Here is a 23,419-nt window from a genome sequence, read left to right on the forward strand (position 1 = left end):
TTCTTCCTTCCCTCTGCTCCATTCTCTTCCTTCTATATATTTGCTTTTGTTTTCTTTTCCTCTTTTCCCCCTGGAGCCTGGGAGGGTTGTATCAAGGTGGGGACCCTGGGGTGGTGATGAGAACAAATAATCTTTCAAAACTACCTCACTGTGTCTGCCCACCACAGGCCATCAGTGTGAGCTGCTGTCCCCCTGCTCTCCTAACCCATGTGAACATGGGGGCCACTGCGAGTCTGCTCCCGGCCAGCTGGCCGTCTGCTCCTGCCCCCCTGGTTGGCAAGGTACACAAGCTGCTCATTCCTCCTCCTCTCCTCCCTGCCTCATACTGGGTGATGCTGGGGACGCACCCTGGGCCCTGCCTTTTAGGGGGAGCTTCTTCTGGGAAGGGATACAGCTGGACACAGACACTCGCAGCCCCTGTGGTCAGTTCTGGAGAAGAGGAAGGGATATGGACCTGGAGAAGCTAGTTCTCAGGCTGAGGGTTTGGGGATAGCTTCCTGGAGGAGCAGACCTCAATCAGAGAATGCATTCCCCACTCACTGAAGCAAGAAGGAAGTTCTAGAACAGCATGTGCAAAACACCCAGACGCAAATGACAACATGGTTTGTTCTTGCAATCACCTATCTCAGCCTTCAGGTTCTTCCTGAATGACAGGTACCCCAGACCCTACTCTGCACCCTCTAACCCTAAATGTCACCTTACTCCCCCAACCCCAGGTCTGAGATGCCAGCAAGATGTAGACGAATGTGCCAGCCCCTCACCCTGCGGCCCCCATGGTACCTGCACCAACCTGGCGGGGAGTTTTAGCTGTACCTGTCACGGGGGATACAGTGGCCCTTCCTGTGACCAGGACATCGATGACTGTGACCCCAGTGAGTTCTGGGGAGCTCTTGGGGAATGCTGCCTTAGGAAACATGTTTATCAAGCACATTCTGTGTGCTGCCCACTGTGCTTTCATTTCATCTTCATAGTTTTCTTATTTTCCCCATTTTACTCGTGGAACTGAGGCCCAAAGAGGTTAAGTGACTTGCCTGAGGTCACATAGCAGGTAAGGGGATGAGGTAGGATCGGGACACAGGTCTGTCTGACTCTGAAGCCTGTACATTGTCTCTGGCAGCAAGCAAGTAAGGATTGTGTATAAAGTGAGATAACAGGCCCCCAGAGAGTTCTCCAGGAGTGCTATGTAGTAGACAAATAACCCAAGCCACATATGCAATTATAATTTTTCTAGTACTCACATTAAAAAAGTAAAAAAAAAAAGTGATATTAAATTTAATAATATATTCATTATACCTAATATATAAAAATTATTATTTCAACATGTAATCAATATAAAATTAAGGTATTTTACAATCTTTTTTTCATACTAAGTCTTCAGAATCTGAAATCTGGTGTATATTTTATACTTACAGCACATCTCAGTTTGGACATCTCAGCTACATGTCAAGAACTCAATAGCCACATGTGCCCAGTGGCCACTATACTGGCTAGCACAGGTCTAGGGGAGGCCTTCTGTGCTGAGTCCAGGAATTAATTAAGCAGACACAACTAACAGTATGTGCTTGGCAGCTCAAAGGGAACTTTTGGTTCTGCCAACCCCTTTCACTTCCACGTAGGCACATAGGTGAGATAAGGGAGGGAAATGAGGCAACAGAGAGCACAGAATTTGCTTCCTCTGTCAAAATATGCCCCTCCCAATTAAGCCTGTTGTCCTCTCAAGTCCCCTGCTATGCAAGGAATGGCCAGGTCAGGTAGGGCTTATGGGGTGGGGTGAGGCAAATGATGAGTGATCACACCTTCTCCCTTCTGACCACAGACCCCTGCCTGAATGGCGGCTCCTGTCAGGACCACGTGGGTTCCTTTTCCTGCTCCTGCCTTCCCGGCTTTGCTGGCCCCCGCTGTGCCCGTGATGTGGATGAGTGTCTGAGCAGCCCCTGCGGCCCAGGCACCTGCACTGACCACGTGGCTTCCTTCACCTGCATCTGCCCCCCAGGCTATGGAGGCTTCCGCTGTGAGCAGGACCTACCCAACTGCAGCCCCAGGTGGATGGGGCCTCTCCTGGAAGCTCAGGGACCCTGGCGTTGGGTGGGGCACAGGACCTGAGAAGGAGTGGGGACAAAAAGGGAGGTCCTTGGCTTGGCACCCACCTTAGGATTCTGATGCCTGATGGGGCACTCTCTGGGAAGGGTCAGGATCATGTTAGAGACTCTCATCCCTAAAGGGGTGAAGCCAGACCAGGGTGGGGGCCTACACGTGGCTCCCACCTGAGCAGTGAAGTACCTGGTAAATTGGAGCTAAGGCACAGGATCTGGCGGCGCCTCCGCTGGTGTTGCAGCCTCTCTTGGAGGGTAGTGGGGAGCAGTGGTCAGGGATTGAACCCACTCAACTCTAGGTGGAGCCTAGGGGAGGGTGGGGCCTGTGATGAGGGCGGGGCCTGACCCACCCTCATTTCCCCTCTAGCTCCTGCTTCAATGGTGGGACCTGCGTGGACAGCGTGAACTCGTTCAGCTGCCTGTGCCGCCCTGGCTACACTGGCGCACACTGCCAGCACGAGGCCGACCCCTGCCTCTCGCGGCCCTGTCTGCACGGGGGTGTCTGTACTGCCACCAACCCTGGCTTCCGCTGCTCCTGTCCAGTGGGCTTCACTGGCACTCAGTGCCAGGTGGGCGGGGTCACTGGGGGCAGGGTGGAGGAGGAGTCTAAAGGGGTGTTCTGGGGGAGAGGCCTACCTGGGATCCAGGGCTGAGGTCTGCTGGGTACCCTGGGAGAGAGGTTTGCAGGGGGTTGTGGTGAGGAGCCTGGCCGGGATCCTGGGGGAGAACCTGGGTTGCGATTTCTGTGGGTCCCCAAGTGCCAACACTGTGGCCTTCCCTTCCAGATGCTGGTAGACTCGTGTAGCAGTGCTCCGTGTCAGAACGGGGGTCGCTGTGCTCGGGCAGGGACCTCTTTCCATTGCCTTTGTCCTCCGGGGTGGAGTGGCAGCCTTTGTGACATCCAGAGCCTGCCCTGCAGAGAGGCCGCAGCCCAGATGGGTGAGGGGGAACATGTGACCCGTGTACAGACTGGGAGGGTGCCTGTGCACATACTTCCTGTCACTGTGAGCCCAATGAGGGTGCGGCGGAGCACATGCGCATGAGGTGGTGTATGGCTGAGTGTGTGCAGATGTGTGACAGTGACAGTCGGCCAGGATGGTACATGTCTATCACTGCAAGACCACTGGGATGACGTCTGCTGTGTGTGACTGAGCTGGTGTGAGCAGCAAAGGTGTGTGTGTGTGTTTCAGTGACTAGGACTGTGCCGTTTGTGGCGGTGTGTGACTCCCTGATGGAGTGTGGTGGGACCCTGGTGACTGGTGGCAGCAGGGAGGTTGGGTGGTGCTGTGTGATGGGAGCAAGGAGAGGGGAGTGTGTTCCTGACATGCTTTCCATGTAGGGTTGCGGCTGGAGCAGTTGTGTCAGGCTGGTGGGCACTGTGTGGACATGGACAGTTCCCACTACTGCGTGTGCCCCGAGGGCCGCACAGGCAGCCACTGTGAGCAGGAGCTGGACTCCTGCTGGGCCCAGCCCTGCCAGCATGGCGGCACCTGCCGAGGCTACATGGGAGGTTATGTGTGTGAGGTAAGGGGCACCCAGGGGAGGGCAGAGGGGAGCTGGTCACATCTGGGTGTGTCTGGACACACATTTCTGTGTGTCTGTAGCCTGCTGTGGGGGTGTCTCTCTAGGTATGTCTAGATTTTTGCTTTTGTGACTGAGTATATTTTTGTGGGTGTCCCTCTGGGTAGATCTGGCAGTGTTTCTGTCGGGGTGTGCCTCTGTCTTTGGTTGGTTCCTGGGCATATCTATGTGACTCTCTGTTCATGGTGTCTTTTGGGGTGTGAATGCACATGCGGGTGTCTGAGTGTGTGTCTCTGGTTTTGTGTGTCTTGGGTGTATCTCAGTATCTAGGTGTTTCCTCCTGTGTGTCTGTGCTTTGTGTTTGTATGTGTGTGTGTCCGTCTGCACTGGGTGTGTCTGTGGCCCTCCATGTCTGTGTGTCCTTCTGTGTTTGGCTGTGTGTTGTCTGTGCACTGGATATATCTCCATGTGTTGGATGACTGTGCGTGTTGTTTTGTGCTGGGATTCTCTGTGTCTTCATGGGGAGTGTCTGTGTCCCTTGGGGCTGAATGGATCCGTGTCTCACCCCCACTACAGTGTCCAGCTGGCTATGCAGGTGACAACTGTGAGGATGATGTGGACGAGTGTGCCTCCCAACCCTGTCAGCATGGGGGCTTCTGCATTGACCTTGTGGCCCGATATCTCTGCTCCTGCCCCCCTGGGACACTGGGTATGCCAGGGCCCGGGTTGGGAGACAGGCTGGGAGGCTGGGTCTCTTTCCCCTCCTGACTGCGACCCCATCCTCCTTCCCCCAGGTGTGCTCTGTGAGATTAATGAGGATGACTGTGGCCCAGGCCTATCCCTGGACCCAGGCCCCCGCTGCCTGCACAATGGTACCTGTGTGGACCTGGTGGGTGGCTTCCACTGTACTTGCCCCCCCGGATACACTGGCCTGCGCTGTGAGGCAGACATCAATGAGTGTCGCCTGGGTGCCTGCCATGTGGCACACACCCGGGACTGCCTGCAGGACCCAGGTGGGGGCTACCGCTGCCTTTGCCAAGCGGGCTTCACAGGTAAGCGTGGGCAAGGGGGCTGGCCTGGGATCCTGCCCGTGGCCCCTACGGTGGCTGATCCACCGCCTGCTCTTGCCCAGGTCCCCGCTGTCAGACTGCGCTGTCTCCTTGCGAGTCCCAGCCATGCCAGCATGGAGGCCAGTGCCATCCTGGCCAAGGCCCTGGGGGTGCACTGACCTTCACCTGCCACTGCGTCCCAGTAAGTGGGGGTGGCTGGTCACATCAGGGTTTCTGGGAGAGGAGTTGGAGCGTGGCCTGGTGGGAGGGCTTGGCTTTAGGGGAGAAAAGGTGGAAAGGAAGAGATTTTCTGGGAAATGTTGATATTACCTGGAGGGGGGTGTGAGGCTGAGGTTTGGAAGCATGGCCTCCTGGGGAAGGTGAGGCTTATGTGCCAGGTAGGGCTTGCAGTGGAAGGGGCAGAGGTTTGGTAGAATCTGGGGAGATTGGAGACTCAAGCAGTGTCAAGTGTTGACCCCCATCTTCCTCTCTCCCTTCTCCCCTTTTATCCCTTTCCCCACCCCCTGCCCCCCATCCTTTTTTTCCTCTTCCCCCACTCCACCTCCAGCCGTTCTGGGGCCCGCGTTGCGAGCGTGTGGCCCGCTCTTGCCGGGAGCTGCAGTGTCCGGTGGGTATCCCGTGCCAGCAGACGGTCCGTGGGCCGCGCTGCGCATGTCCCCCGGGGCTGTCGGGGCCCACCTGCCGTGGCTTCCGGGAGTCCTTGGCTGGGGCTACCAACGCCAGCTGCGTGCCCTCCCCTTGCTTCCACGGGGGCTCTTGCCACCCCGAACCGTCGGCGCCCTTCTTCCGCTGCGCGTGCGCGCTGGGCTGGGCCGGGCTGCGCTGCGAGGTGCCCGCGGCAGCGCCGGAGGCCCCCGAGGAGCCGCTGTGCCCGAGCGCCGCCTGCGAGGCCAAGAGCGGGGACAAGCGCTGCGACCGCGAGTGCAATAGCCCTGGCTGCGGCTGGGACGGCGGCGACTGCTCGCTGAGCGTGGGCGACCCCTGGCGGCAGTGTGCGGCGGTGCAGTGCTGGCGCCTCTTCAACAACAGCCGCTGTGACCCCGCCTGCAGCTCCCCAGCCTGCCTCTACGACAACTTCGACTGCAGGGCTGGCGGCCGCGAGCGCGCCTGCAAGTGAGTCCGTCTGTCTTTCTGTCTGTCCGTGCATGGACGCCGCCTTTCTGCCCGCCTGTCCATCCACTCACCCCAGTCTGTGTCTTGTCTGTCCATGTGCCATATCTGACCATCCAATGGGCCCTGCCTCTCTATCTGTCCATCCATTTGCCTTGATCCGTCTGTCAGTCCATCCTTAGACTGTCTGTTGGGCTGATTGTTTCTTAGTGTACCCTAACCCAGCGGAGTGCCACATCTGTCTGTCGGTCCACCCGTGTGCCTGCCCTCTCTGTCCATCCTGTGCCCTGACTGCCCCAATGCTTCCGTCTGTCTGTCCATTCGTGTACCCCACCTGCCTGTTTTTCTGTCTGCCTCTGCACTCTATCTGTCTCTCCCTGTACCCTGTTTGTCGGTCTCGCTGTCCATCCCTGAATTCTTTTTGTCCCTCTGTGCACCCAACTATATGTTGTCCATCCTTGGATCGCATCTGTGTATCTGTCTATTCATATGCCAGTTTATCTGTCTGTGTGCCCTATATATCTGTCCATCTCTGTGCCCCACCTGTTCATCCATGTCCTTCTTGTCTGTCCTTTTGTCCCTCCATGCACTCGTTTTGCCCCTCTACCTGCCCATCCATCTGTGCATGCCTATCTATCCTTCTTCTGCCCCTTTCTATGTCTGTTCATGCCCCCGTATGTCTGCCTCATGCATTCCATCTGTCCATCCTGTGCTCTGTCCTTTCTGTCCCACACCGCGTCCCTCTGTCTGCCTGTAATCTTTCCCTCATGTTTATCTACCTGTTCTCATTTCCCCATCTCTCCCCCTCGCTCACTATTCTCCAGCCACCCTGACCTTTCTGTATTTTCTCCCATACCTGGAGCTTGGTCCCACCTCGGGACCTTTGTACTGGCTGTTCCCTCTGCCTGGTTTACTCTTCCTTCAGGAAGCCACATGGCTGCTCGCCACTTCCTTCAAATCTTTGCTCAAACAGCTGTACCTTCTCGATGATCTCTCTGGTCACCCCCCCCACACACACACACACACTTCTCCTGCTTTGTTTTTCTCCTTACCATTTAATTCCATCCCTCCCTTCTTCCCTCCCTCCCTCCATGTAGCTTTTACTGTGTAATTAAAGTACTGTATATTCTGTTCATTCATCTCCTTTAACATCTGTCCCCACCCATTTGTATGCCAGTGTCCACGTGTTCAAGGATTTGTGCCTGGACATACCCTGGGTGCCTATAGCAGCGCTCAGAACTTAGCAGACTTCTATCAATAGTGATTTATTACTAGTTACTGAGCAAATGGACGGATTTGCAGGAAAGCCTGACCCATGCGGATACATTCTAGTCCTCTGGGCTTGCTTCCTGTCCCCGTTCTGTCTCCGGAGTTGGGGTGCTCTGTGCTATGTGTGCAGGTGGTCGGAGGCCCCCTGACACTGCCCCTCTCCACCACCAGCCCGGTCTATGAGAAGTACTGCGCAGACCACTTTGCGGACGGCCGCTGCGATCAGGGCTGCAACACGGAGGAGTGCGGCTGGGACGGGCTGGACTGCGCGGGCGAGGTGCCGGCCCTGCTGGCCCGCGGCGTGCTGGTGCTCACCGTGCTGCTGCCGCCCGAGGAGCTGCTGCGCTCCAGTGCCGACTTCCTGCAGCGGCTCAGCGGCATCCTGCGCACCTCGCTGCGCTTCCGCCTGGACGAGAACGGCCAGGCCATGGTCTTCCCTTACCACCGGCCTGGCCCTGGCTCCGAAGCCCGGAACCGGAGGGAGCTGGCCCCCGAGGTGATCGGGTGAGTGGTTCCACCCCAGGGAGCCGTGGGGGCTGCTCAGGCAGTGAGCAGGGGACGGGAGAGGGGCGCCGCGGATCAGGTCTGCTGTGTTTCCACTTGACATTCTTGGCAATAAATCCAGCGCGTCTCAACTTTGACAGCGCTGATCTTTGGGGCCAGACCATTCTTTGCTGTGGGGGCGTCCTGTGCACTGTAAGGTGTTGAGCAGCATCTCTGGCCTCCCCCTAATTTGATGCAAGTAGCACCCCACCCCTAAGATGTGACAGACATGGGCAAGGGTCCTTTGGGGAGCAGGATTGCCCCTGAATATAGAGCTTCCTCCTTCTGGAGAGGCAGGGGTATAGAAGAGTGGTTAAGAGCTTGTGTAGTTTTTTTTTTTTTTTAAACTAAAGTTTATTGGGGTGACAATTGTTAGTAAAATTACATAGGTTTCAGGTGTACAATTCTGTCATACATCATCTATAAATCCCATTGTGTGTTCACCACCCAGAGTCAGTTCTCTTTCCATCACCATATATTTGATGCATGTGTAGTTTTTGTTAGTTTGTTTAGAAATGGAAAATATAGAACTCTCCTGCTGGTGGCCTGGTAGAGGAGCCAAAGGGAGGTGTGGCCTTTGAGCAGGGTGGGGCCCTGACACCGAGAGCAGGGCTAGATTTTAGAGATGGGGGGCTCAGGCTCTGACTGGGTGACTGGACTAGGAGAAATGGATGAGAGTGTCTGATGTGCCAGCCCCTAGCTGGGGTGAGTGGCTGGAGGACGTCTCATCAAATTGAGGACACAGGGTGAAAAGTCAGGGTTGCTTTGGGGCTTGAAGAATCTGAGGGGTCTGAGGGTATCGTGGAGACTCCCAGAAAGTGACCAGGGACTGAAGACAGAGACAAGAAAGTCAAAAGAGTGTTGGCAATCATCGAAGCCATGGGAGGGACAGAAGAATGATCCTGGGACACTGAGACCTAAGGATTGGTTGAGGAAAATTAGATCAGAAAAGAGTTTTACCAAGCAAGGGCTTGCTGCCTGACGTACTGGCTTTTGAGAAAAGAAAGAGCTTTCATTTGCATGTTTGGCTGGCAAGTAGCCAGGAGGCAAGGCTTAAATCTATCTTCCCGATCCAGAGTTTGGGGCAATAGTTAAGAGGTTTCAGCACCAGATCTTCCTGGACAATGGACCCTTTGCTTCCGAAGGGGTTTTGGTGTTCAGGTTGCAGTTATGTCCTGGTCCATTGGTTCCATGGGGAGAGCAGTTAAGCCTTCACAAGGGTTACTCATGAGTTATGTTCACAGGTGTTACTCCTAAGTGGGGTAACCTTTGGTTCCAGGTCTTGTTAGAAACAGGATAGGACCAGTTTGAATGGGTTCTGTGGTTATGAGGAGAAGGGGCAGCTGGGAAACAGGGAGAGATCAGGATGCAGGGTATTGGGGACCCCAAGGAAAGAGAGAGTTAGAGAGCTGGGTTTCTGGAAGCAGAGCCTGAGAAGGGGATTCAGATATGTGTGCCCTATCAAAGGGGTGGTCTCAGGGGAGAGGGATGAGGGCAGCAGGATGGGGCGGGGGAAGCTGAAGCAGGGGTCTAGCTTTCGTCCAATTCCTCACTGAGCTCTGGAGCATGAAGAGCACCTCAGCATCAGTCCCACTTTGAGACAGGAGGGTCAGCGTTTGTGCAGGCTGCATCAGCCAGTCACTGGCTGAGGGCTCACCTAAGGGGTGTCACCTCCCAAAGGAGGGGTTTCCCACTCTGCTAAGGCCAGTTCTCCGGAGGAGGGATGGCTGTCAGCTGTTAGAAGCCAGTGCTCATAGTAGTTGGGAGATGGATGCACCAACCTGATGCGGGAGAGCTGGGCATGTGCCAACAGCATCCGTGAGAGATGTTGACATGAAAACAATGCCCATTGGAATCATGGCTCAGGGGACACTGGTAGCCAGGGCAAGACTGGTTTTGGGGGTGTGGTGGGGTTGGATGCCAGATGGGGGCAGGTGGGCCATAGCGACATGGTGAGCTCTTTGGAGCCTGGCGCTGGGGAGGGGGATGAGGCTTGGTGCCAGGCTGGCAGCAGGTGCCCCATTGAGCCAGCCTGTCCCTACCCTGTGTCCACACAGCTCAGTGGTGATGCTGGAGATTGACAACCGGCTGTGCCTGCAGTCACCAGAGAATGACCACTGCTTCCCTGATGCTCAGAGCGCAGCTGATTACCTGGGAGCATTGTCAGCAGTGGAACGCTTGGACTTCCCGTACCCCCTGCGGGCTGTGCGGGGTGAGCCTGGCTGGCGGGTGACCAGGGCGGAACTGGGACTCTCATGGTGGCTTGGTCCTGGACCATGGTTGAAGTCCCCCATTTATTGCCGACAGGGGAGCCGCTGGAGCTGCCAGAGCCAAGTGTGCCACTGCTGCCTCTGCTGGCTGCCAGCGCTGTCTTCTTGCTGGTCATCCTGGTACTGGGCGTCATGGTGGCCCGGCGCAAGCGTGAGCACAGCACCCTCTGGTTCCCTGAGGGCTTTGCACTGCACAAGGATGGAGCCGCTGGCCATAAGGGCCGGCGGGAGCCTGTGGGCCAAGATGCGCTGGGCATGAAGTGAGTACCCTGCCCACGCCCCATACCTGACTTGAGGGGCCTTGTGAGCCCTTGAATCCACCTTGGCCTGACTCTGACTTCTCACCCCAACTGGACCCTAACTTCAGACTCCAGCTTGGATCCCAGTGTCCATCCCCTTGACCACTGACTGTATGAACCCTGGGGATCACCCCTGATTTGTGACCCCTGACCCCACTTTCTATATCCCAGTTCCCCTGACTCAGATCCTATCCTGACCCCACTCTGACCCCACCCTGATCCTGGCTTCTCAGACTTTACCCTGATACTCAGCATTCATTCCCACATGATTGCTGACCTCATGACCCCTGTCTGTACCCCAACCTATTACTGACCCCTGACCTCTCTAGCTCTAACCCACACTGAACCTTGACCTCCCCTCTGATCCCCTTTTCATCCCAACTCAGTGTCTGTTTCCCATAATCCTCATTGCTGGCCTTGCTGCTGGGCCTCACCTCCAACTCCTTTGCCTGTCTCTCAAGACCCTCAACCCCACCCTGATATAACCCCTCAATTTACCCTTTTCCTGTGACTCCATGACCCCCTGGCCCCTTTTCACAACCTTGTCATCCTGGGTACATCTCTTACCTGTTATGAAGCTAACCCATCCTCCGCGACCCCGATGTCATCTTCTGTAACCCTTGATGTATGCCTATGACCCTCACCTATCCCATAGTTCACTGCTCTGACCTATGATCCCACTCCTGTCCCACGGTTCCACCTTAAGACCCTGGCCATCACTCACCATAACCCCTGACTATATCCCCTGTGACCTTGACCCCATCTTGCAACCCCCATTAGACCCTGTACCTCGACCCTGCCCTCTGTGCCTGCTGACCTATCCCAACTCCAGACCCTGACCTCACCTCTGGGACCTCTGCTCTGACCCTATCCCAAATCCTCCCAGGTCACATGTCTCCATTGTCTTCTCTCCCCTATGCCCTTCCCATTGTCCCCACAGGAACATGGCCAAGGGCGAGAGTCTAATGGGGGAGGTGGCCACAGACTGGATGGACACGGAGTGCCCAGAGGCCAAGCGACTGAAGGTTGTGCCCCCTCCTCTGACTCCTGCCTTCAGGGTCCTGGGTGGGGCCCCAGTGGTCAGTAGGAGAGCCCAGAGGAAGTCACCTGGATCCTTAAGCTCAGATCGGCCTTGATCAGGCTCTATGTTTGATGCCCAAAGCTCTTAAGTGCCCTGGCAGGCTGGCTAAGGATATTCTGTCCTCTTTCCATAACATCACTCATGCCTTTTGGACCATGAGTCTGAAATTTATTAAGCTCCTGCGAGGGATGCAGGTGCTATGCTTGTGAATGAAATCAGTACGTTTGTATGTGACTGTTTGGTCCTGATACCTCATGATTATATTCATGTTCACAGATTAATACTGATCCTTGGAGGACCCCCTTGCCCCCACATTTCTTTTACCAGTGATTTGTAGTTTCCAGAATATAAGTTTTGCATTCTGTTGAATTTAATTCTAAATATTTTATGCTTCTTGGTGCTGTTGTCAGTACAATTGTTCTTTTATCTCCTTTTTGGTGTGTTCATGTCTAGCGTATAGACAGGTATGTGCTGCCAGGTGCTACACTCTATGTGTCTTCCTTGATCCTCCACCTTAAGTTCCCAGTGCTTCCCTCTTTCCAATTTGGATTAAAATCCCAGTTTTTCTTCTTACGCGTTCTCTGAGCTCCAGTATGTCAATTTCCTGTTTCCCTATCTAGAACACAATCAGGTTTTGGGGGGCTGTGTATGTATCTTCATGAGAGCAACCTGTGGGGATGCCCAGACTGTCCCTCTAACTGTCTCTCTTCCAACTCGTTAAGAGAACCCGGGTCCTTGTGCCTCTAGGTGGAGGAGCCTGGCGTGGGGGCCGAGGATGCTGTAGATTGCCGTCAGTGGACTCAACACCACCTGGTTGCTGCCGACATCCGTGTGGCACCAGCCATGGCCTTGACACCTCCGCAGGGCGATGCAGATGCCGATGGGATGGACGTCAATGTGCGAGGCCCCGGTAAGTGACGGCACCCTCCTCCCTACCCAGGATTCCCCTTACCTGTCCTTGTGAGATTTTGTGTCTGGGTCTGTGTTCTGGGGAGAGCTAGGTGTGTCTAGGTGTTTGTCTGCTGGGCTGTATGTTCATTAGGACTCTTTGTTGTAAATGCTAATGGCCCAACTCAAGCTAGTTAAGTAAAACAAGGAATTTACTGGCTCTTGTAACTGGAAGCATCAGGCACATTTGGATCCAGGATTCACCACCTCTTGGCTCCAGCCCAGGCAGGTTTTCTCCTGGGGACACCTTGCCTGCAGGCGGGACCAGCCTTACAAAACCTTTTTCCCATCTGCACCAGCAAAAGTCCCAAGATGAGTTCTGATTGGACAGACTAGGGTCACATGCTCATCCTGAACTAATCAGTGTGGCCTAAGGGCTGGAATATGCAGATTGACCAGGTCTGGGCCACATACCTGTCCCTAAGGGAGGGACGACTTCTGCTCTACTCAGAGTTTGAGGTTGGAGAATGTGGTGCAAGAGTCTCCCTAAGTGCACCAGGCAAATGCTCACGCAGCGGACTGTTATCTAGATCCTGTTGCATTAATCTTTGTCCTATTTCAGGTTATTCCTCCCCCAGTTCCATTTTGCTTTTGCTCTAAATGGCCTGCACCTGTGGCTCTCTTTTGAAGTCCCTCAGGGGTTTTATTTCCCTAGGGGCACTCCTAACCAGTGGGTGTGGGTATATGAAAGGCACAGCTCCTTTGCCTCCAACTGGATGATAACACTAGATGTAGTGGCCTCCAGCTAAGCTTTGGGATCAGGCTGAAATAACCCACCGGGAATTTGTCTGAGGTGCATGCGTCTTTGACTTCCTTCCTCCTTTGTCTTTTGTCCCCTTGTGCCTAGTAGGAGCCCTTCTGTGATAAATCACATGCCCATGAATCTTCATCCTGGGTTGGCTTCTGGGGCACTTGACACAGCATTTGTGCAGATGTACTTCCATGTGTCCCACTTCCTCCTAATGCAGTGCCCTCAATAGGATTCCCTGGAAAGGCCTCTGTGTCCACCTCCCTTGTGACATGCTCCTGTTTCTTGCAGATGGCTTCACTCCGTTAATGCTGGCCTCCTTTTGCGGGGGGGCCCTGGAGCCGATGCCGACTGAGGAGGATGAGGCAGAAGACACATCAGCAAGCATCATCTCAGACCTGATCTGCCAGGGGGCCCAACTCGGGGCACGGACTGACCGCACAGGCGAGACCGCCCTGCACCTGGCTGCCCGTTATGCCCGGGCCGATGCGGCTAAGCGGCTGTTGGACGCTGGGGCCGACACCAACGCCCAGGACCACTCGGGCCGGACCCCCCTGCACACAGCTGTCACCGCCGATGCGCAGGGTGTTTTCCAGGTGAGATGGGCCTGCCCCTTTTCACTTCATAGCTGGGACAAGCATCAGACAGATCTGGGTTCAAATCCCACTTCTGCCTTTCAGAGCTCATTTTTCTCATTTATAAAATGGGGATATGTGGGAGTACAGTTTCTGGAAAGTAGCTGCTCCCTGAACCTCGTCGATTGGGGTTGGGGACCTCCAAGGGCTTAGAGGTGCTCTTGGTCCCCCTGTTCCTGCCGTGACCACCCCTGCTGCACCCCCTGTCCCCTAGATTCTCATCCGGAACCGCTCCACAGACCTGGATGCTCGCATGGCAGATGGTTCGACGGCACTGATCCTGGCGGCCCGCCTGGCGGTGGAGGGCATGGTGGAAGAGCTCATCGCCAGCCACGCTGACGTCAATGCTGTGGACGAGCTTGGTAGGTTGGTGGGGATTGTGGGGGGGTGGGGGTAAGAGGGTGTCACGTGGACCCTGACTGTCTTGAACTCACATCCACGTTTCGACCCAGTCACTGAAGTTCATGTACACATAACAGGGCTTCAACATGGACTTACACTCTCACACTTTTTTTTTTCATGGCATCCACTAGCTCTTAGGGCCCATCAATGATTTAGAAAAAGGCATCCTTCCCCAAGACACTTCATTTCCAACTACTTTGTTAGAAGAACTTACTCTGCTGCCACCTGCTGGGCAGATGGTGTAATAAATTTGTAAATTGTCCAAATCTGTCATCGTGACTAGTGCTCCCTCCCTAGGGGCGGCTTGCTTGGACAGAGGACCTCATGTCCAGAGGATCTCACACAGCCGTAGATACACTCAGATGTGCACAAACATCCTTTAGAGCAGGTTTTCTCAACCTTGGTACCACTGACATTTGGGGTCGGATCATTTTTGGTGGTGGGGCGGTTGCAGGATGTTAAGCAGTACCCCTGGCCTTGAACCACTAGATACCGGTAGTACCCCACCTACCAGTTAGGACAGCCAAAAATGTCTCCTGACATTGCTGAATGCCCCTGGTAGGGTAAATCACCTCTGGTTGAGAAATACGGCTCGAAAGGAGCACTGTGCAATAGAAGTTTCTGTGATGATGGAAATAGTCTCAGTCTGTGTTGTCCAATATGGTAGCCACTGGCAACACGTGGCTATTGAGCCCTTGAAATGTGGCTAGGGAGGACAAAGAAGTGTTTTATTTCATTTACTGGTTTAACCTTTGTTTTGCCTGCTTTGAAAAATAAGCTTTATTGAGATGCAATTACCCACTTACATAAAACCCACTGGCTTTTAGTATAATCACATAGTTGTGCAAATATCATCACAAGAAATTTTAGAACATTTCTATTACCTGAAAATGGCCTCTTAGCCATCACCTCCTTCTTCCCATCCCCCGTCCGCTAAACCCCTCATCTTCCCAGACCCTGGCAACCACTAATATACTTCCTGTCTCTCTGGATTTGCCTATTCTGGCTGTTTCCTATAAATGGAGTCATACAATATGTGCTTTTATTTGGCTGGTTTCTTTCACTTAGCATAATGTTTTCAAGGTTCACGAATGTTATAGTATGTATCAGTATTACTTTTTTAAATGACCAAATAATATTTTATTGCATGAATACACCACATTTTGTTTATCTTTTCATCCTTGATGGACGTTTGGGTTGTTTCTACTTTTTATGAATAGTACTGCTATGAATATTCGTGTGCGAGTTTTTGTGTGGACGTATCTTCATTTTTCTTAGGTAGATACCTAGGAGCAGAATTTCTGGGTCACATGATAACTGTTTAAACTTTTGAGGATCTGCCAGACTGTTTTCCACAATGGGTGCCCCATTTTTCATTTCCACCAATAGTGTATGAGGGTTCTAATATCTCCATGTCCTTGCCAACACTTTTGATTATCTGTCTTTTTGTTTATAGCCACTCCTAGTGGGTGTGAATTCATATCTCATTGTGGTTTTGATTTTTATTTCCCTGATGGTTAATGACATTGAACATCTTTTCATGCACTTATTGGCCATTTGACTATCTCCTTTGGAGAAACGTCTGTTCAGATTCTTTGCCCATTTTTAATAGGGTGATTTTTTTTTTTTTTTATTATCGAGTTAAAAGAGTTGTTTATATATTCTACATATGTCTTTTATCAGATATGAGTTTAAAATATTTCTCCCAATTTGTAGCTTTTCTTTTTCACTTTTTAATGTCCTTAGAAGCACAAAAGTTTTCATTTTGATGATGTCTAATATATCTGTTCTTGTTGTTGTTATTGTTGCTTGTGTTTTGTTGTCATATCTAAGAATCCTTTGCCTAATTCAAGGTTGTGAAGATATACTCCTATGTTTTCTTTTAAATGTTTTATAGTTTGAGCTCTTACACTTAGGTCTTTGATTCATTTTGAGTTATTTTTCGTATGTGGTGTGATAGACAAAATGTGGAGATACATCTGTCTCCGGATCATTTGTTGAGAAAGCTATCTGTTCCCCATTGAATGGTCTTGGTGCCTATTTTATTTAATTTAAATCTAAAAAGGCACCTGTGATTGAAGGCTACAGCATTGGACAGCACAAGTGAGGGCCTCACAGTTCCCTCTGTGTATGAAGAGTCACATGCACAGGTGTGCACACCCATGTACAGTGTCTCCCTTGGAAAGGTCTGCATGCCGACCCAAATACAGGTGCTCAGATATTTATCGGAGGTCTGCTTCTCCCACCCTCCCCATGCCCCCAGGCCATATTCTGGGCACTTCCTGCGTCCCTGCCTTGGGAGCCAGGACAGGAGCCTGATTCTGACCCTGACCTCTCTCCTCCCCCACCAGGGAAATCAGCCTTACACTGGGCTGCAGCTGTCAACAACGTGGAGGCGACCTTGGCCCTGCTCAAAAATGGCGCCAACAAGGACATGCAGGATAGCAAGGTGAGCCCTCGCCCTTGGCCCACCTGGGGGTCAGCCCTGCCATCGCCCCCCCCCCCCCCCAGGTAACAGAGAGCAGGGTGGGGTAGGCTAGTGGGGACATTTCCCTGGCCTGCAGCCAGCTTTCAGGGGTGGGATTTGGGCACAAGAGGCTCCAACAGTAGATCAGAAGAGGAAGTAAGTGTGTGGCAGTTGCAGTGTGACTTTGGGTAAGTTTCTTACCTCCTCTGAACTTCTGTTCTCATCTGTGAAGTGGGGAAGCAGTAGTACATCTCATTGCCTCTTCCGAGGATTCAGTGAAGTAATGTGCTTAATGGATCCTTAATAAAAGGTAACTATCATGATCATTGTTTAAAAAGCCTGGCAAGGTGGCATTACTCTCCTCGTTTCACAGATGAGAAGAATGAAGCTCAGAGGGGCACAGGGGTGAATTCTATCCTTCTTAAAAATCTCCCTATTTTATTTATTTGTTATGGACTTTTTTGCATTAATTTGCATTTTTAAAAAACATTGCATTACAATATTTTGATGACTGAGGTTTTTGTTGCCCCATTACATTTTGTACCTCAGGCGAGTGCCTCACCCTAATCCTGGCTCTGGGGCCTGGAGCTTAACAAGTGTTCCATGAATGTGGTTTAAAGGAAAGAATTTGCCCAGGCTCCCGGGCCACAGCTGGCATTCTAACCCAGGTCTGTCGGGCTGGAGAGTATGAACTCTTAGCTCTCATGATGTTAACTGAGAGTTCATCCTGGTCCTTGTGACCCTGACATCTTGTGGGTTCTGGGCCTCCCCAGGAGGAGACTCCGCTATTCTTGGCAGCCCGGGAGGGCAGCTACGAGGCTGCCAAGCTGCTGCTGGACCATTTCGCAAACCGTGAGATCACTGACCACCTGGACAGGCTGCCACGCGATGTGGCCCAGGAGAGGCTGCATCAGGACATCGTGCGTCTGCTGGACCAGCCCAATGGGCCCCGCAGCCCCCCTGGCCCCCATGGTCTGGGGCCTCTGCTCTGCCCACCTGGGGCCTTCCTCCCAGGCCTCAAGGTGGCACAGTCGGGGGGCAAGAAGAGCCGGAGGCCGCCAGGGAAGGCAGGGCTAGGGCTGCAGGGCACCCGGGGCCGGGGCAAGAAGCTGACACTGGCCTGCCCAGGCCCCCTGGCCGAGAGCTCAGTTACACTCTCGCCTGTGGACTCACTGGACTCCCCGAGGCCCTTCGGTGGGCCCCCTGCGTCCCCTGGAGGCTTCCCTCTAGAGGGACCCTACACGGGTGCCACTGCCACGGCTGTATCCCTGGCACAACTTGGTGGCGCGGGCCGGGCAGGTCTAGGGCGCCAGCCCACCGGGGGCTGTGTCCTCAGCCTGGGTTTGCTGAACCCTGTGGCTGTTCCCCTTGACTGGGCCCGGCTGCCCCCGCCTGCCACCCCAGGCCCCTCGTTTCTACTGCCACTGGCACCAGGACCCCAGCTGCTGAATCCTGGGACCCCTGTGTCCCCGCAGGAGCGGCCCCCGCCATACCTGGCAGCCCCGGGACATGGTGAGGAGTACCCGGCAGCTGGGGCCCACAGCAGCCCCCCCAAGTCCCACTTCCTGCGGGTCCCCAGCGAGCATCCTTACCTGACCCCATCCCCTGAGTCCCCTGAGCACTGGGCCAGCCCCTCACCTCCCTCACTCTCAGACTGGTCCGACTCCACACCCAGCCCAGCCACTGCCACTGGGGCCACAGCTACAGCCGCTGGGACACTGCCTGCCCAGCCGCTGCCCCTGTCTGTCCCTGGCCCCTTGGCTCAGGCCCAGACCCAGCTCGGGCCCCAGCCTGAAGTTACCCCCAAGAGGCAGGTGTTGGCCTGAGACGCTTCTCAGTTCTTGGATTTTTGGGGGTCTGTAGAGACAGCCCATCCTTGCTCTCTCTTTCTGTCCTCTTCCCTTTCATTCTTTTCATTCTCTTCTCTCTCTTCACCAACCCTCCTGTACCATCCCCACCTTGCAGTGTGACCTTCCATAGGTCACCAGTCTAGGGCTTCAGTCTTCCTTTATTTATAGGGGGTGTGGGCTGATCCCAACCCCCTGGGTCTTGTGATGAGTCTGGGACCTCCTCCTGCCCTCCCCTCTACCTGCTCCCCAATTCTGTCTTTCCTCCTTTCTTTCTTGCTTCCTCTGACCTCTCTCACTCCTCACGCTCTGACACGAGTGGATTATTATTATTTTTTTTACATTTTGTATAGAAACAAATTCATTTAAACAAACTTATTATTATTATTATTATTTTTTACAAAATATATATATGGAGATGTTCCCTGCCCCCTGCATATCCCCCAGTACCCCCGTGGGGCTGAGTCTGTGGGCCCATTCGGCCAAGCTGGATTCTGTGTACTGAGTACACAGGCATGACTGGGATCCTGTGTACTGAGTACATGACCCTGGTACGTACCAAGTAGGCTCATCCTCTGAGGCCGGGGGTTGGCAAGACGTGGGAGCCCCCTCCCCACCCCACCTCCCTCACTTCACTGCATTCCAGATGGAACGTGTTCTATAGCTTTGCTGGGGGAAGGGCCCTTCTGCCCCAGAGAGCCCACCGCAAACACTTCCCCCACCCTAGAGCCTGGGCCACCTCTCTTTGGGAACTGGGGGGTGGCTTGTGGGAATATGAGGACGAGGGGAGATATGTGCATTTCATTTTGTCTCCCTGTACATATGGGACTACTGGACAGGAAGGACCTGCCTGAGTGGCACCCCTTCTCCTGGTACTCCCCTGACCCAGCCCCATGCAGAATAGAAGTATTTTTAGGCTATTTTTATAATATGGCTTCTGGTCACAATCCCTGTGTAGCTAAATTCCCAGGCCTTGTATTGTACAGCCCCCACTCCCATCACCACCTAATAAAGGAGTAGTTAACACTCAGTGTCGTTGGTCTGTGTCTAGGTAAGGTGGGGGGTGATAGTGGTGGGGCTTCTGTCTCTCCAAGGCTAACTTGAACTCCCATCTTGGTTTAAACCCATTTGGCTTGGCTGCCCACTCATGGTTCTTTTGGTAGATGGCACCACTGATTGGATCAGAGGTGGTCACCTGACTTAGGATGAGCCAATCAGATTCTCTCACTTGAGAACATTGTTTAATGGAGATGCTTAGAAAGCTGTCAGTTGGTGGAGCTTTTAAAGCCACAGGCAGATTAAGAAATACCGGTGGCCAGTTTGGGGTGCAAACAGCAGAAGAATGGAGCAATATGCAAGATGCAAGGAGAATCAGAGATGAGTGCTCAAATAGTTCTAGAGTTGGAAGGAGCATCTCAGAAGAAATATTAATTCCAGTTAATTGAGCAGCATCATTCCATTGACATCACAGGTATTTATTAATTGCCTTTTAAGTGCCTGATGCTGGTTCTGCGTGAAACTCACCTCCTCTTCATGCTTCCATGGGGTCTGGAGACAGTGCTGCACTTATGTAATAAATACTCCTTTACATATACCAGCTTGGGTGGGTTTCTATGTCTTGCAACTAATTGTGCTCCAAGACAAGGTTGTGTTCACACTGGGTTCCTCCAGGAAAAGAGAATGGGATAATGTTCATTGATTTACCTGTCACTTGGGGAACTGTTCATTGATTCCCCTGCTCTTGGTTGCACATGACACAACAATCTACCCATCTGGCTTAAAAAAAAGAATTTATTAGCTTATATAACTAAAAAGGACCAGCTTCAGGGGAGATTTGATCTAGTGGCTCAAATGAGGTTTACAAAGGCTGAATTTCTCTTCATCTCTACAGATTTTCCTCTGGGCATTAGTGTCATCCTCAGGTTCTATATGGTACCCAACCCCCCTTCTCTTCCCACCCACACAACACCAGCCTTCACTCTGTGTTAGCAAAATAGGTGCAAAGATCATAGACCATATTGCACTTTCCAGGGAATTGAGAAGCTTCTAGTCTTGGGGTTGATTTTGTATCGACTCCAATTTGGTCATGTGTGCCTCTTCTAACTGACAGTTTCTCAGCGTTGGCACTATTGACATTTGGGCCCAGATCATCCTATGCTATTGATGGGGGGCTCTCCTGTAGGTTGTAGGATGTTTAACAGCATCCCTGGCCCCCTCCCACTACATGTCCCTTCTTCATTGTGACAACCGAAAACGTCTCCAGACATTGCCACTTGTCTCCCGGGGGTAAGATTGCTTTTCAGCACCGCTGCTCTAACCAATCACTATGGCAATGCAACATGGGATGTACTTATTTCTTAAAGCAATCCGTCTGTGCTCTGGAACTGGGGTTGTGGTATACTGAGGGGCAGTCAGGTTTGCAGAAGCAGGAATTCTATGGAAGCAACTAATAAGTGTTCCATGCTGCTTCCCAGAGCTTTGTAGTGGGAATGAAGCCCAGCTGTCACAGGGGTAACTTTCCTGATAACATATGCTCTTTCCCTGTCTTTTCTCATTTCTCCACTCCCCTACTTACGTTTTTTGGGGCCACCTCCCAAATAAACTTCTACTCAAATCCTTGTCTCAGGGCTGCTTCTGGTTGTGCACACACAGGCACGCACACACCCTGGAGCTTCGTGCGCACAAATGCACACATACTCATATAGTCACCTGCCAGGACTCAAAGGTGGTAGGGAAGGGGATCCTGCTTTTGGGCGGGGCTTCCGGATGAGAAGAAAGAGGAAAAAGAAAGACTCCAGACCTTAATCCCATGCGTTCCTTAATCCCAAGCTATGACAGGGGTTGTTGGCATAGAGCAGGGATGCAAAATCTTGAGACTGTACTCATGTCCAGTCATGAAATTTAACTCATGAGGTTAAATTTCTTAGTCAGGACTCTTGTGTTCAATGCAGCACTATTCACATGAGCTAAATGGATAAAAGATGTGTGTATATCTTCTTTATGCTAGAGACCTGTCTTTCAGGAGGCGTAGGAATTTGCCAGGAACCGAGGAGGAGGGGAAGAGAAAGAACATGAGAGGGGCAAAATAGCGTGAACCAGCATGGAAATCTCAGAGGAAGGGTCAGCAATTCGGAATGGCTGAGTCTGCACCTCACTTCCTTATTTATTAGTAATTTAATAAATGGACATGCGTCGCTTTGCAGGGAACAATGGGTGGATTTGGAGCTAGAGAAGGTAGCGGAGGCCAGATCACAAGGGTCTTGAATGTGAGGATGGAGAATTTTAAACGTTACTCTGAGGGCAATGGGGAGCCATGGACAGTCCCTGAGTAGAGAGGGAACACAGCCAGAGCTCTTGTTGGGGTGGCTGGTACAGAGGACGAACTGGAGGGAGGAGACACTGCAGGCTTTTGTGACAGATGGAAATGATGCAGCTTGAGTTAGGGTAGGGCTGAAGGGATGAGGAAGATGAGGAGGAAGAGTAGAGAAGATTTGGCAACTAATTAATTCTGGGGAGAACAGGGAGAGAGATTGAGGAACTGGGGTCACTAGGAGAAGTTAAGCCCGAGCAGCATTTGTATAATAACAAGTGATCTACTTCTTCCTCCGTGTGGGGACAGAGCCAGGAGTGCAGTTTCCAGGCTCTCGGCCTCACATGGAAAGGTGCTGGCTCAGGTAGTAAATGGCCATCGACTGTAATTGAATGGCCATCAGCTGTGGCTAGGTGGCTGTCAGCTGTAACCAGTGAGCCATTGGCCACTAATATAACTGCTGTGGCTACACTAGCAGAAAAAGGGGGCTGGCAAGAAGATGGTGGCTGAGCTGGCAAGCGCGGATTGCAGTTAGCATGGCAGATTGAAGCTAGCAAGTGAGGTCAGTTGGTTGGCAGAGACAAGCGGTCGGCAGGTTGCAGATCGTGTGGCTCCTGCTTCCTATGTCTCCAACCCAGCTGCCAGGGAGACTATAGTGGTATGACTCCCCTATCTATGGCTCCGTGGGTGTTCCTTTTTGGCCTCACCATGTCCTTCATTCTTATGTGAGGAGCGGGAGCTGAGACCCTACATGACACCCAGCATGACACTCCCCTTCCCCTTTTAAAAACAATTTGAAGATCTTATTGGCTTTATTTAGTGATTCATGAATGGGCATCATCCTATTTAGCAACTAGACAGGTACTCCTTCCTTCCCCTCTTGAGGGCAGGGCTGGGGGTGCCTCTTCTTTGGGGTGAGCGGTGGGCAACGATGGGCACTGGGAGTACTGGCGGAGTGAGGGGTCCGTTTGTGATTGCCATCCACAAAAAGAAATCATAATTAGTCCTTCCCCCACTTTTTGCCATAAGAGCCTGGGCACCGGGGATGTGGACCCTGGGGTCTCCAGTTTCCAGTAGGGAAAAACCCATAGGGTATTGCCAGCCTGAGCCCTGGGGGGTCTTGTTAGTGACTGGGGGGCCCCTGGGACAGCAGCTCCAGGGACCCCTTGTATAACAGGACCCAGGTCCCCAGCCCCTCCTCTCTCAGGCAGTGAGCAGAGAGGGATGCAGGCGGGAACCTCCCTCGGCTATGGTGAGTGGATTCAGGGCCTTTGTCTAGCTGGAGAAGCTACACCAACCCACCCCCCAGCTCAAGTGTGGGTGAGCACATGGAGTGCAAAGTGAATGCACACACATGTGCCTTGCAAGCAGCAGGCACACACAGGCACGCACACACCCTGGAGCTTCGTGTGCACGAATGCACACTTACTCATATAGTCACCGGCAAGGACTCAAAGCTGGTAGGGAAGGGGATCCTGCTTTTGGGGGGGCTTCCGGATGAGAAGAAAGAGGAAAAAGAAAGACTCCAGACCTTAATCCCATGCGTTCCTCATCCCTCACCCTCACAGTGGGGGGGTGGCGTCAGTATGCCCCCCCCCCCCAGCTCAGCACCCACTGGCTACCACGACTTCTACCCCTAAGCAAGCAGCTGGCCTGGTGATCTCTCCATGGGGGTAATTTTCATGGGGTCTAGCTATGCAAATATGGACAGTTCGGCTTGGCTGTCCTTACGAGTCCACTATGCGGATCTGAAAATGAGGGATGGGAAACAAGATATTCCGGAGTGACTGAACATTAAACCTCCAA

The 23,419-nt window shown here is 52.9% G+C and overlaps 1 protein-coding gene across 1 annotated transcript in view; it reads left to right on the plus strand.

Moving 5' to 3' along the window:
- NOTCH3 (notch receptor 3) overlaps positions 1–19,333 on the plus strand; it is a 30,546-nt gene extending 11,213 nt beyond the window's left edge. Inside the window, exons 15-33 of the mRNA XM_074338033.2 lie at positions 168–281; positions 717–872; positions 1,817–2,042; positions 2,461–2,662; positions 2,879–3,032; positions 3,433–3,617; positions 4,191–4,323; positions 4,409–4,666; positions 4,747–4,865; positions 5,232–5,797; positions 7,235–7,567; positions 9,664–9,818; positions 9,914–10,136; positions 11,116–11,200; positions 12,004–12,166; positions 13,244–13,548; positions 13,802–13,949; positions 16,341–16,438; positions 17,230–19,333. Coding sequence (XP_074194134.2) covers positions 168–281; positions 717–872; positions 1,817–2,042; positions 2,461–2,662; positions 2,879–3,032; positions 3,433–3,617; positions 4,191–4,323; positions 4,409–4,666; positions 4,747–4,865; positions 5,232–5,797; positions 7,235–7,567; positions 9,664–9,818; positions 9,914–10,136; positions 11,116–11,200; positions 12,004–12,166; positions 13,244–13,548; positions 13,802–13,949; positions 16,341–16,438; positions 17,230–18,282 — 4,676 coding nt within the window. The 3' untranslated portion in view covers positions 18,283–19,333. The remainder of the gene's footprint in view (positions 1–167; positions 282–716; positions 873–1,816; positions 2,043–2,460; positions 2,663–2,878; positions 3,033–3,432; positions 3,618–4,190; positions 4,324–4,408; positions 4,667–4,746; positions 4,866–5,231; positions 5,798–7,234; positions 7,568–9,663; positions 9,819–9,913; positions 10,137–11,115; positions 11,201–12,003; positions 12,167–13,243; positions 13,549–13,801; positions 13,950–16,340; positions 16,439–17,229) is intronic.
- The last annotated feature ends 4,086 nt before the right edge of the window (positions 19,334–23,419 follow it).

The sequence above is a fragment of the Rhinolophus sinicus genome, chromosome 15, assembly GCF_057876585.1.
Source record: "Rhinolophus sinicus isolate RSI-liver-muscle chromosome 15, RSI-T2T, whole genome shotgun sequence".
Lineage (NCBI taxonomy): Eukaryota > Metazoa > Chordata > Mammalia > Chiroptera > Rhinolophidae > Rhinolophus > Rhinolophus sinicus.